General features: G+C 38.7%; 1 protein-coding gene across 1 annotated transcript in view; it reads right to left on the minus strand.

Moving 5' to 3' along the window:
• Positions 1–13,282, minus strand: part of PARP4 (poly(ADP-ribose) polymerase family member 4) — a 130,169-nt gene that overhangs the window by 63,651 nt on the left and 53,236 nt on the right. Inside the window, exon 16 of the mRNA XM_037799895.1 lies at positions 9,268–9,405. Coding sequence (XP_037655823.1) covers positions 9,268–9,405 — 138 coding nt within the window. The remainder of the gene's footprint in view (positions 1–9,267; positions 9,406–13,282) is intronic.

The following is a 13,282-nucleotide window of genomic DNA, read 5'->3' on the forward strand; positions in this document are numbered from 1 at the left end:
AGTAAATCCTCAAAAGACCCTTGTTTTAACTACAAAATGGCAGTGCCTCAGGAAAATTATATCAAAATAACCATATTTAATGTGAAGTTATACATAAAATGATTATAAGTTATCTTGCTCTTTTTCACTTTAATTATTATTCTTCTTATTTTTGTGTGTGTGGTAATGAAGGTGTCAGGGATTGATTTTGGTGATGAATACACAATTATGTAATGGTACCGTGAACAATCGAATGTACGATTTGTTTTGTATGACTGCATGCTATGTGAATATATCTCAATAAAATAAATATTAAAAAAAAAAAAAAAAAAAAAAAAAGAGTCTCCTCCTGAATGCCTCTTTGTTGCTCAGATGTGGCTCTCTCTCTAGCTAAGCCAACTTGGCAGGTGAAATCACTGCCCTCCACCCTACATGGGATCTGACACCCAGTGGAGTAAATCTTCCTAGCAATGTGGAATATGACTCCCAGGGAGGAATCTGGACCTGGCATCGTGGGATGGAGAACATCTTCTTGACCAAAAGGGAGATGTGAAATGAAATGAAATGAAATAAGCTTCAGTGGCTGAGAGATTCCAAAAGGAGCCGAGAGGTCACTCTGGTGGGCACTCTTACGCAAAATATAGACAACTTTAGGTTCTGATGAATTGGAATAGCTAGAAGTAAATACCTACACTATTAAACTACAACCCAGAACCCTTGAATCTTGAAGATGATTGTATAAAAATGTAGCTTATGAGGGGTGACAATGTGATTGGGAAAGCCATACGGATCACAGTCCCCTTTGTCCAGTGTATGGATGGATGAGTAGAAAAATGGGGGGGAGGCGGGGCAAGATGGCAGACTGGTGAGCTGTATGTTTTAGTTACTCCTCCAGGAAAGTAGGTAAAAAGCCAGGAACTGCGTGGACTGGACACCACAGAGCAATCTGTCTTTGGGCATACTTCATACAACACTCATGAAAACGTGGAACTGCTGAGATCAGCGAAATCTGTAAGTTTTTGCGGCCAGGGGACCCGCGCCCCTCCCTGCCAGGCTCAGTCCCGGGGGAGGAGGGGCTGTCAGCTCCAGGAAGGAGAAGGGAGAATTGCAGTGGCTGCTCTCATCGGAAACTCATTCTACTGATTCAAACTCCAACCATAGATAGACTGAGGCCAGACACCAGAGACTCTGAGAGCAGCCAGCCCAGCAGAGAGGAGACGGGCATAGAAGGAAAACAACACGAGAAGCTCCAAAGTAAAAGCAGAGGATTTTTGGAGTTCTGGTGAACACAGAAAGGGGAAGGGCGGAGATCAGGCCTTGAGGCGCATATGCAAATCCCGAAGCAAGGCTGATCTCTCTGCCCAGGGCACCTTTCCTTAATGGCCCTGGTTGCTTTGTCTATTAGCATTTCAATAACCCATTAGATCTCTGAGGAGGGCCGTTTTTTTTTTTTTTTTTTTTTTTTTTTTAAATCCTTTTTGCTTTTTCTAAAACAATTACTCTAAGAAGCTCAATACAGAAAGCTTCAAAGAATTGAAATTTGGGCACGTCAAGTCAAGAGCAGAAATAAGAGAGCTCTGAGACAAAAGGCAATAATCCAGTGGCTGAGAAAATTCACTAAACAACACAACTTCCCAAGAAAAGGGGGGTGTCCGCTCACAGCCACCATCCTGGTGGACAGGAAACACTCCTGCCCATCGCCAGCCCCATAGCCCAGAGCTGCCCCAGACAACCCAGTGTGACGGAAGTGCTTCAAATAACAGGCACACACCACAAAACTGGGCGTGGACATTAGCCTTCCCTGCAACCTCAGCTGAATGTCCCAGAGCTGGGAAGGGGGAGCAGTGTGAATTAACAGAGCCCCATTCAGCCATCATTTGAGCAGACTGGGAGCCTCCCAACACAGCCCAGCAGCCCAGAACTGCCCTGGGGGGACGGCACTCACCTGTGACATAGCACAGTCATCCCTCAACAGAGGACCCGGGGTGCACAGCCTGGAAGAGGGGCCCACTTGCAAGTCTCAGGAGCCATACGCCAATACCAAAGACTTGTGGGTCAGTGGCAGAGACAAACTGTGGCAGGACTGAACTGAAGGATTAGACTATTGCAGTAGCTTTAAAACTCTAGGATCATCAGGGAGATTTGATTGTTAGGGCCACCCCCCCTCCCCGACTGCCCAGAAACACGCCCCACATACAGGGCAGGCAACACCAACTACACACGCAAGCTTGGGACACCAATTGGGCCCCACAAGACTCACTCCCCCACTCACCAAAAAGGCTAAGCAGGGGAGATCTGGCTTGTGGAGAACAGGTGGCTCGTGGACGCCACCTGCTGGTTAGTTAGAGAAAGTGTACTCCACGAAGCTGTAGATCTGATAAATTAGAGATAAGGACTTCAACTGGTCTACAAATCCCTAAAAGAACCCTATCAAGGACAGCAAATGCCACGAGGCCAAAAACAACAGAAAATTATAAAGCATATGAAAAAACCAGACGATATGGATAACCCAAGCCCAAGCACCCAAATCAAAAGACCAGAAGAGACACACCTAGAGCAGCTACTCAAAGAACTAAAGATGAACAATGAGACCCTAGTACGGGATATGAAGGAAATCAAGAAGACCCTAGAAGAGCATAAAGAAGACATTGCAAGACTAAATAAAAAAATGGATGATCTTATGGAAATTAAAGAAACTGTTGACCAAATTAAAAAGATTCTGGACACTCATAGTACAAGACTAGAGGAAGTTGAACAACGAATCAGTGACCTGGAAGATGACAGAATGGAAAATGAAAGCATAAAAGAAAGAATGGGGAAAAAAATTGAAAAACTCGAAATGGACCTCAGGGATATGATAGATAATATGAAGCGTCCGAATATAAGACTCATTGGTGTCCCAGAAGGGGAAGAAAAGGGTAAAGGTCTAGGAAGAGTATTCAAAGAAATTGTTGGGGAAAACTTCCCAAATCTTCTAAACAACATAAATACACAAATCATAAAAGCTCAGCGAACTCCAAATAGAATAAATCCAAATAAACCCACTCCGAGACATATACTGATCACACTGTCAAACATAGAAGAGAAGGAGCAAGTTCTGAAAGCAGCAAGAGAAAAGCAATTCACCACATACAAAGGAAACAGCATAAGACTAAGTAGTGACTACTCAGCAGCCACCATGGAGGCGAGAAGGCAGTGGCACGATATATTTAAAATTCTGAGAGAGAGGAATTTCCAGCCAAGAATACTTTATCCAGCAAAGCTCTCCTTCAAATTTGAGGGAGAGCTTAAATTTTTCACAGACAAACAAATGCTGAGAGAATTTGCTAACAAGAGACCTGCCCTACTGGAGATACTAAAGGGAGCCCTACAGACAGAGAAACAAAGACAGGACAGAGAGACTTGGAGAAAGGTTCAGTACTAAAGAGATTCGGTATGGGTACAATAAAGGATATTAATAGAGAGAGGGAAAAATATGGCAAACATAATCCAAAGGATAAGATGGCCGATTCAAGAAATGCCTTCACGGTTTTAACGTTGAATGTAAATGGATTAAACTCCCCAATTAAAAGATATAGATTCGCAGAATGGATCAAAAAAAATGAACCATCAATATGTTGCATACAAGAGACTCATCTTAGACACAGGGACACAAAGAAATTGAAAGTGAAAGGATGGAAAAAAATATTTCATGCAAGCTACAGCCAAAAGAAAGCAGGTGTAGCAATATTAATCTCAGATAAAATAGACTTCAAATGCAGGGATGTTTTGAGAGACAAAGAAGGCCACTACATACTAATAAAAGGGGCAATTCAGCAAGAAGAAATAACAATCGTAAATGTCTATGCACCCAATCAAGGTGCCACAAAATACATGAGAGAAACATTGGCAAAACTAAAGGAAGCAATTGATGTTTCCACAATAATTGTGGGAGACTTCAACACATCACTCTCTCCTATAGATAGATCAACCAGACAGAAGACCAATAAGGAAATTGAAAACCTAAACAATCTGATAAATGAATTAGATTTAACAGACATCTACAGGACATTACATCCCAAATCACCAGGATACACATACTTTTCTAGTGCTCACGGAACTTTCTCCAGAATAGATCATATGCTGGGACATAAAACAAGCCTCAATAAATTTAAAAAGATTGAAATCATTCAAAGCACATTCACTGACCACAATGGAATACAATTAGAAGTCAATAACCATCAGAGACTTAGAAAATTCACAAATACCTGGAGGTTAAACAACACACTCCTAAACAATCAGTGGGTTAAAGAAGAAATAGCAAGAGAAATTGCTAAATATATAGAGACGAATGAAAATGAGAACACAACATACCAAAACCTATGGGATGCAGCAAAAGCAGTGCTAAGGGGGAAATTTATAGCACTAAACGCATATATTAAAAAGGAAGAAAGAGCCAAAATCAAAGAACTAATGGATCAACTGAAGAAGCTAGAAAATGAACAGCAAACCAATCCTAAACCAAGTAGAAGAAAAGAAATAACAAAGATTAAAGCAGAAATAAATGACATAGAGAACAAAAAAACAATAGAAAGGATAAATATCACCAAAAGTTGGTTCTTTGAGAAGATCAACAAGATTGACAAGCCCCTAGCTAGACTGACAAAATCAAAAAGAGAGAAGACCCATATCAACAAAATAATGAATGAAAAAGGTGACATAACTGCAGACCCTGAAGAAATTAAAAAAAGTATAAGAGGATACTATGAACAACTGTATGGCAACAAACTGGATAATGTAGAGGAAATGGACAATTTCCTGGAAACATATGAACAACCTAGACTGACCAGAGAAGAAATAGAAGATCTCAACCAACCCATCACAAGCAAAGAGATCCAATCAGTCATCAAAAATCTTCCCACAAATAAATGCCCAGGGCCAGATGGCTTCACAGGGGAATTCTACCAAACTTTCCAGAAAGAACTGACACCAATCTTACTCAAACTCTTTCAAAACATTGAAAAAAATGGAACACTACCTAACTCATTTTATGAAGCTAACATCAATCTAATACCAAAACCAGGCAAAGATGCTACAAAAAAGGAAAACTACCGGCCAATCTCCCTAATGAATATAGATGCAAAAATCCTCAACAAAATACTTGCAAATCGAATCCAAAGACACATTAAAAAAATCATACACCATGACCAAGTGGGGTTCATTCCAGGCGTGCAAGGATGGTTCAACATCAGAAAAACAATCAATGTATTACAACACATTAAAAACTCGAAAGGGAAAAATCAATTGATCATCTCAATAGATGCTGAAAAAGCATTTGACAAAATCCAACATCCCTTTTTGATAAAAACACTTCAAAAGGTAGGAATTGAAGGAAACTTCCTCAACATGATAAAGAGCATATATGAAAAACCCACAGCCAGCATAGTACTCAATGGTGAGAGACTGAAAGCCTTCCCTCTAAGATCAGGAACAAGACAAGGATGCCCGCTGTCACCACTGTTATTCAACATTGTGCTGGAAGTGCTAGCCAGGGCAATCCGGCAAGACAAAGAAATAAAAGGCATCCAAATTGGAAAAGAAGAAGTAAAACTGTCATTGTTTGCAGATGATATGATCTTATATGTAGAAAACCCTGAGAAATCAACGATACACCTACTAGAGCTAATAAACAAATTTAGCAAAGTAGCGGGATACAAGATTAATGCACATAAGTCAGTAATGTTTCTATATGCTAGAAATGAACAAACTGAAGAGACACTCAAGAAAAAGATACCATTTTCAATAGCAACTAAAAAAATCAAGTACCTAGGAATCAACTTAACCAAAGATGTAAAAGACCTATACAAAGAAAACTACATAACTCTACTAAAAGAAATAGAAGGGGACCTTAAAAGATGGAAAAATATTCCATGTTCATGGATAGGAAGGCTAAATGTCATTAAGATGTCAATTCTACCCAAACTCATCTACAGATTCAATGCAATCCCAATCAAAATTCCAACAACCTACTTTGCAGACTTGGAAAAGCTAGTTATCAAATTTATTTGGAAAGGGAAGATGCCTCGAATTGCTAAAGACACTCTAAAAAAGAAAAACCAAGTGGGAGGACTTACACTCCCTGACTTTGAAGCTTATTATAAAGCCACAGTTGCCAAGACAGCATGGTACTGGCACAAAGATAGACATATAGATCAATGGAATCGAATTGAGAATTCAGAGATAGACCCTCAGATCTATGGCCGACTGATCTTTGATAAGGCCCCCAAAGTCACCGAACTGAGCCATAATGGTCTTTTCAACAAATGGGGCTGGGAGAGTTGGATATCCATATCCAAAAGAATGAAAGAGGACCCCTACCTCACCCCCTACACAAAAATTAACTCAAAATGGACCAAAGATCTCAATATAAAAGAAAGTACCATAAAACTCCTAGAAGATAATGTAGGAAAACATCTTCAAGACCTTGTATTAGGAGGCCACTTCCTAGACTTTACACCCAAAGCACAAGCAACAAAAGAGAAAATAGATAAATGGGAACTCCTCAAGCTTAGAAGTTTCTGCACCTCAAAGGAATTTCTCAAAAAGGTAAAGAGGCAGCCAACTCAATGGGAAAAAATTTTTGGAAACCATGTATCTGACAAAAGACTGATATCTTGCATATACAAAGAAATCCTACAACTCAATGACAATAGTACAGACAGCCCAATTATAAAATGGGCAAAAGATATGAAAAGACAGTTCTCTGAAGAGGAAATACAAATGACCAAGAAACACATGAAAAAATGTTCAGCTTCACTAGCTATTAGAGAGATGCAAATTAAGACCACAATGAGATACCATCTAACACCGGTTAGAATGGCTGCCATTAAACAAACAGGAAACTACAAATGCTGGAGAGGATGTGGAGAAATTGGAACTCTTATTCATTGTTGGTGGGACTGTATAATGGTTCAGCCACTCTGGAAGTCAGTCTGGCAGTTCCTTAGAAAACTAGATATAGAGCTACCATTCGATCCAGCGATTGCACTCCTCGGTATATACCCGGAAGATCGGAAAGCAGTGACACGAACAGATATCTGCACGCCAATGTTCATAGCAGCATTATTCACAATTGCCAAGAGATGGAAACAACCCAAATGTCCTTCAACAGATGAGTGGATAAATAAAATGTGGTATATACACACGATGGAATACTACGCGGCAGTAAGAAGGAACGATCTGGTGAAACATATGACAACATGGATGAACCTTGAAGACATAATGCTGAGCGAAATAAGCCAGGCACAAAAAGAGAAATATTATATGCTACCACTAATGTGAACTTTGAAAAATGTAAAACAAATGGTTTATAATGTAGAATGTAGGGGAACTAGCAGTAGAGAGCAATTAAGGAAGGGGGAACAATAATCCAGGAAGAACAGATAAGCTATTTAACGTTCTGGGGATGCCTAGAAATGACTATGGTCTGTTAATTTCTGATGGTTGTAGTAGGAACAAGTTCACTGAAATGTTGCTATATTATGTAACTTTCTTGGGGTAAAGTAGGAACATGTTGGAAGTTAAGCAGTTATCTTAGGTTAGTTGTCTTTTTCTTACTCCCTTGCTATGGTCTCTTTGAAATGCTCTTTTATTGTATGTTTGTTTTCTTTTTAACTTTTTTTTTCATACAGGTGATTTGAAAAAAGAAGGGAAAGTTAAAAAAAAAAAAAAAAAAAAAAAAAAGAAAAAAGAAAAAAAAGGGGAAAAAAAAAAAAAAAAAGATGTAGTGCCCCCTTGAGGAGCCTGTGGAGAATGCAGGGGTATTCGCCTACCCCACCTCCATGGTTGCTAACATGACCACAGACATAGGGGACTGGTGGTTTGATGGGTTGAGCCCTCTACCATAAGTTTTACCCTTGGGAAGACGGTTGCTGCAAAGGAGAGGCTAAGCCTCCCTGTATTTGTGCCTAAGAGTCTCCTCCTGAATGCCTCTTTGTTGCTCAGATGTGGCCCTCTCTCTCTGGCTAAGCCAACTTGAAAGGTGAAATCACTGCCCTCCCCGCTACGTGGGATCAGACACCCAGGGAAGTGAATCTCCCTGGCAACGTGGAATATGACTCCCAGGGAGGAATGTAGACCTGGCACCGTGGGACGGAGAACATCTTCTTGACCAAAAGGGGGATGTGAAAGGAAATGAAATAAGCTTCAGTGGCAGAGAGATTCCAAAAGGAGCCGAGAGGTCACTCTGGTGGGCACTCTTATGCACACTTTAGACAACCCTTTTTAGGTTCTAAAGAATTGGGGTAGCTGGTGGTGGATACCTGAAACTATCAAACTACAACCCAGAACCCATGAATCTCGAAGACAGTTGTATAAAAATGTAGCTTATGAGGGGTGACAATGGGATTGGGAAAGCCATAAGGACCAAACACCACTTTGTCTAGTTTATGGATGGATGTGTAGAAAAGTAGGGGAGGGAAACAGACAGACAAAGGTACCCAGTGTTCTTTTTTACTTCAATTGCTCTTTTTCACTCTAATTATTATTCTTGTTATTTTTGTGTGTGTGCTAATGAAGGTGTCAGGGATTGATTTAGGTGATGAATGTACAACTATGTAATGGTACTGTAAACAATCGAAAGTACAATTTGTTTTGTATGACTGCGTGGTATGTGAATATATCTCAATAAAATGATGATTTAAAAAAAAAAAAAAAATGCAGAAAAGCATATAATGTAAAAACTTCCTAAAACCTATACTCAGTCTTTTAAAATATTAATATCTTAATATTTTGCTGTATTTGCTTCAGCCCTTTTTTTTTAAGAAATAAAGCACAACAGATACAAATTGAAAAAAAAAAAAAAAAAAAAAAAAAAAGAAAAATGGGGGAAAAAAAAAGGCACCCAGTGTTCTTTTTTACTTTAATTGTTCTTTTTCGCTTTTAATTTTTATTCTTCTTATTTTTGTTTGTGTGGTAATGAAAATGTTCAAAAATTAATTTTGGTAATGAACACACAACTATATAATGGTATTGTGAACAACTCATTGTATGATTTGTATGACTGCATGGTATGTATGGTATGTGAATATATCTCAATAAAATTGAATTAAAAAAACAAAAAAAAACCTCAGAAGTTTGTTTAACTTGATAGCATAAGTATTTTTAGTTGTTGAATCTTGGGGTGATGAGAGTTCATTCTGTAATGCTAGTTTTTCAGGAGTCTCAATTGTTCCAAATTTAAATAACCTATTTATTCTGAAACAGTTTTTCAGCACTCTCTCCTACTTCTAAGTTTAAAAAGCATCATACCTCGCTTTCTTTTTCTGGATGTTTTTCAACCCACATTCTTGGGAGATACGCATCCAACAAACTGATGTGCAGAGAAAATCCACTGCTGTCTATGGAACTACCTTCCACAGTGCTAATTACAGCTTTGCAGTCTGTGCTCTACAAAATAAACAAACAAACCAACATCAGTGACAATAAAATAAATGGTATAATATTATTTTATCAATTTGCACTTACCTATCAAAGTTGAAAACCCTATTTTTTTTGCATAATTACCTTAACAATCAACAGTGTAGTCATAAATAAATTACAAAATTATGAAATGTAACTTTAAAAGTGCTACCACATCAGTTACCCTCCTGAAATTCTAAGGTTGAGTTACACAACCAAATTTAGGAAGAAAGACTCAGTTTGAGACAGTCTCCAATGCTGGATCCAAACATATAGCTCTGTATACTTAAACTTATCTGAATATAGCAGAAAGCACACCATATAATCATAACCTACAACAGTAAAATAGAAAATTAAATATAAATCTTAGAACTATGTATATCCTATTTGTAAATTATGTTTTTATTCAGCAATTCCATTTGCAGGTATATACTCAAAAGAACAGAAAACAGGGACACAAACAGATGCTTGTACTCCAATGTTCATAGAAGCACTATTCATAAAAGCTGAAAGGTGGAAACAACCCAAGTATCTATCAACAGATGAATGGATATACAAAATGTGATATATACAATTGGAATACTATTCAGCTGTAAAAAGAATGAAGTTCTGATACATGCTATAGCAGGATGAACCTTGAAAACATTGTGCTAAGTGAATAAGCCAGAAACAAAAGGACAACTACTATGATTCCACTTACATGAAATATCTAGAACAAGCAAATTCATAGGGACAGAAAATAGATTAGGTTACCATGGGCCTAGGGGAATGGGGAGTCATTGCTTAATGAGTACACAGTAGTGCAATACTGTGATTGTAATTAATATCACTGAATTGTACACATGAAAGTGGTTAAAATTTTGTGTTGTGTATACATATCACCATAATAAATATTTTTTAAATTTTATTTTCATAATTTGGAGTAACTGAAAATGTAGATGATAAGCTAGAAAATAATAAAGAGAATGTGGCAGGTTGCAGAACGGCCACAAATTTCTCTTATCCCAGTATGCTTGCCCCTTTGCAATGAGACTTTGCAGCTCTTCGCATCAAGAGGTGGTGTCTATTTCTCTACCCCTGAATATGGAGTTGGCAATGTGACTTACTTTGGCCATTAGCTAATATGATAGAAACAGAGGCTTGAAAAGTGTGTTTGTGTAATGAGGCTTGTCCTTTCTTGTTGCTACTGGGAATTCTTCCACCACTTTATGAATGAACCTGAGCTAACCTGCAGGATGATGTGAGGCATTTGGCCATCATCCCAGCTGACACCAGCCCAAGAGCAGGTGAGGCTATCCTAGATCATCCAGTCCCAGCCAACCTGGCCCAGACCAGCCAATCCACGGAACTATGAGAAACAACAAATGCATGTTGTTTTAAGCCACAAAGTTTTGAGCTTGTTTGTTATACAGCAAAAGCTAACTGATATTGGGGCTTCTTTTTGGGGATGGATTAAACACGTGTGTTTATTTCCACTTCCTAGAAAAATCCAAAACCTCCCTATAGTGAAAGGAAAGCAATAAAAAAAGGTATGAATACATAAAAATGTTGAGAACAGGGAAAAAAACAATGGCAGATGAGACATGTCAACAAAATTTAGGAAGATGGAAAGTTGATGATACAGGCATAGTAACTTACTTGGCCAGAGTGGAGGAAGCTACTATCTGAGCACCTGTAGAGGGGATAGCCACAAGCAGGCCCTGCAGCAACCTGGGAAGCCTCACAGAGTGGAGGCACCCATACTGCAAAAGACAGAGGTACTGGCTAATCAACTATGTATAGGCTGTAAGAACCCCTAGGTCCCCTCCCCACCTTAGCAGCCAAGCAGCTAGAACTATTTATTCCCTGTCCTCTCACTAAAACAAATGGGAGATTAGTTACTTAGAGAATTTCAACAAAATAGGATGCAGACTCAGGAATGCGGGGCAGAATAGAGTACAGGGCTGCAAACAGGGAACTTGGTGACAGGCGGCATCTAAAACATGGGGTCCTTAGTCATCCTCCCCAGCTGTGTTTCATAACACCTGTAGAAGTGTTCTGAAAAACCACAGAAGGTATCAAACACCAATACAATACTCACAAAGAAACCTAGTGACCTCCTAGGGTAGGCCTTTGGTCATCCCACTTCAGAGATTCTAATCGGCACTTTTTTTTTTTAATTTTCATTTTGAAATAAATTCAGACTTACAGTAACAGTTGCAAAAATAATACAAACCCCATACACAGAACTCCAGCATACCCCAACCCCCCTCCACCAATACCCCGATCTACCAACTTTAATATTTTGTTACTTTACTGTTTCTTTCTATCCCTCCCTCCCTATCATCCATTATCTATTGCTCTGTCTTCTGAACATATGAGAGCAAGTTGCATACATCTTTGAACAAATAATATAATTCACATATACATTTCCTATGAACAAGAATAGTGATTTATGTAATTCCATTAAGTGTAGTTAAGAAATTCAAGAAATTTAACATTGATATAAAGCTTACATTCTATATTTCATTTTTTTCTTACGTCCCAATTGTGTCCTTTTGAGCCTTTTCTCCTCTATTCTTAGATCTCATCCAGGATCATCTATGACATTTAATTGTCATTATCTATTTAGACTGCCTTTTTTTCAATTGTGGAAACATACATACAGCATAAATCTTCCCATTCCAACCCCTCCCAAGCATTCCATTTAGTGGGACTAATCACATTCACAATGTTGCAATGCCATCACCTTCCCACCATCCATTACTAGAAATTTCCCTTCACCCCAAACAGAAACATTATACTCCTTTCTTATTAACTCCCCATTGCCCCTTCCCCCACTTCTCGTAACCTATACTACACTTTTCATCTCTATGATCATATTCTCTGATACTTTCTTTGTGTTTATCGTGGGGCTTAAATTTAACCTCTTAAGTCTGTAACAATCTTGTTTTTCTTTGATACCAAACTTAACTTCAATAGGACACATAAACTATGTTCCTTTACTCCTCCATTCCCCCACCTTTATGTAGTTCTTGTCAAAAATTACATATTTTACATTGAGTCCAAAACCACTGATTTATCATTACAGTTTATGTATTTTAGATCATGTAGGAAGTAAATAGTGGAGTTACAAATAAAAAATACAGTAGCATTGGTATTTATATTTACCATATGATCTTTACTGGAAATCTTTATTTCTTCATGTGGTTTCAGTCAATTGTTTAGTGTCCTTTCCTTTCAGCCTGCTCAATTCCCTTTAGCATGTCTTATAGGACTGATCTACTGGTGTTGAAGTCCCTCAGCTTTTGATTATCTGGGAATGTCTTCATCTCCCTCTAATTTTTACCCTCCAGGTGTCTGTGAATCCTCCAAGTCTCCGATGGCCACCAGCTTCTATTTGTATTCCATTGTGGTCAGAGAACGTGCCCCGAATAAATACAAATTTTTTTTTAATTTATTGAGGCTTGTTTTATGTCCCAGCACATGGTCCACTCCGGAGAAAGATCCGCGATCACCAGAGAAGAACGTGCGCCCCGGTGACCCGACATGCAATGCTCCACACGTCTGCCAAATTTCCTTCTCTCTCTTCTTTGTTTCTCTGTTGGTAGGGCTCCCTTTAGTGTCTGAAGTAGGGCAGGTCTTTTATTAGCAAAATCTCTCAGCATTTTTTGGTCTGTGAAAAATTTAAGCTGTCTCTCAAATCTGAAGGAGACTTTTGCTGGATAAAGTATTCTTGGTTGGAAATTGTTCTCTCTCAGAATTTTAAATATGTCATGCCACTGCCTTCTCCCCTCCATGGTGGCTGCTGAGTAGTGACTACTTAGTCTTATGTTGTTTCCTTTCTATGTGGTGAATTGCTTTTCTCTTGCTGCTTTCAGAACTT

This window comes from Choloepus didactylus, chromosome 12 (assembly GCF_015220235.1).
Source record: "Choloepus didactylus isolate mChoDid1 chromosome 12, mChoDid1.pri, whole genome shotgun sequence".
In the NCBI taxonomy this organism is placed as follows: Eukaryota; Metazoa; Chordata; class Mammalia; order Pilosa; family Megalonychidae; genus Choloepus; species Choloepus didactylus.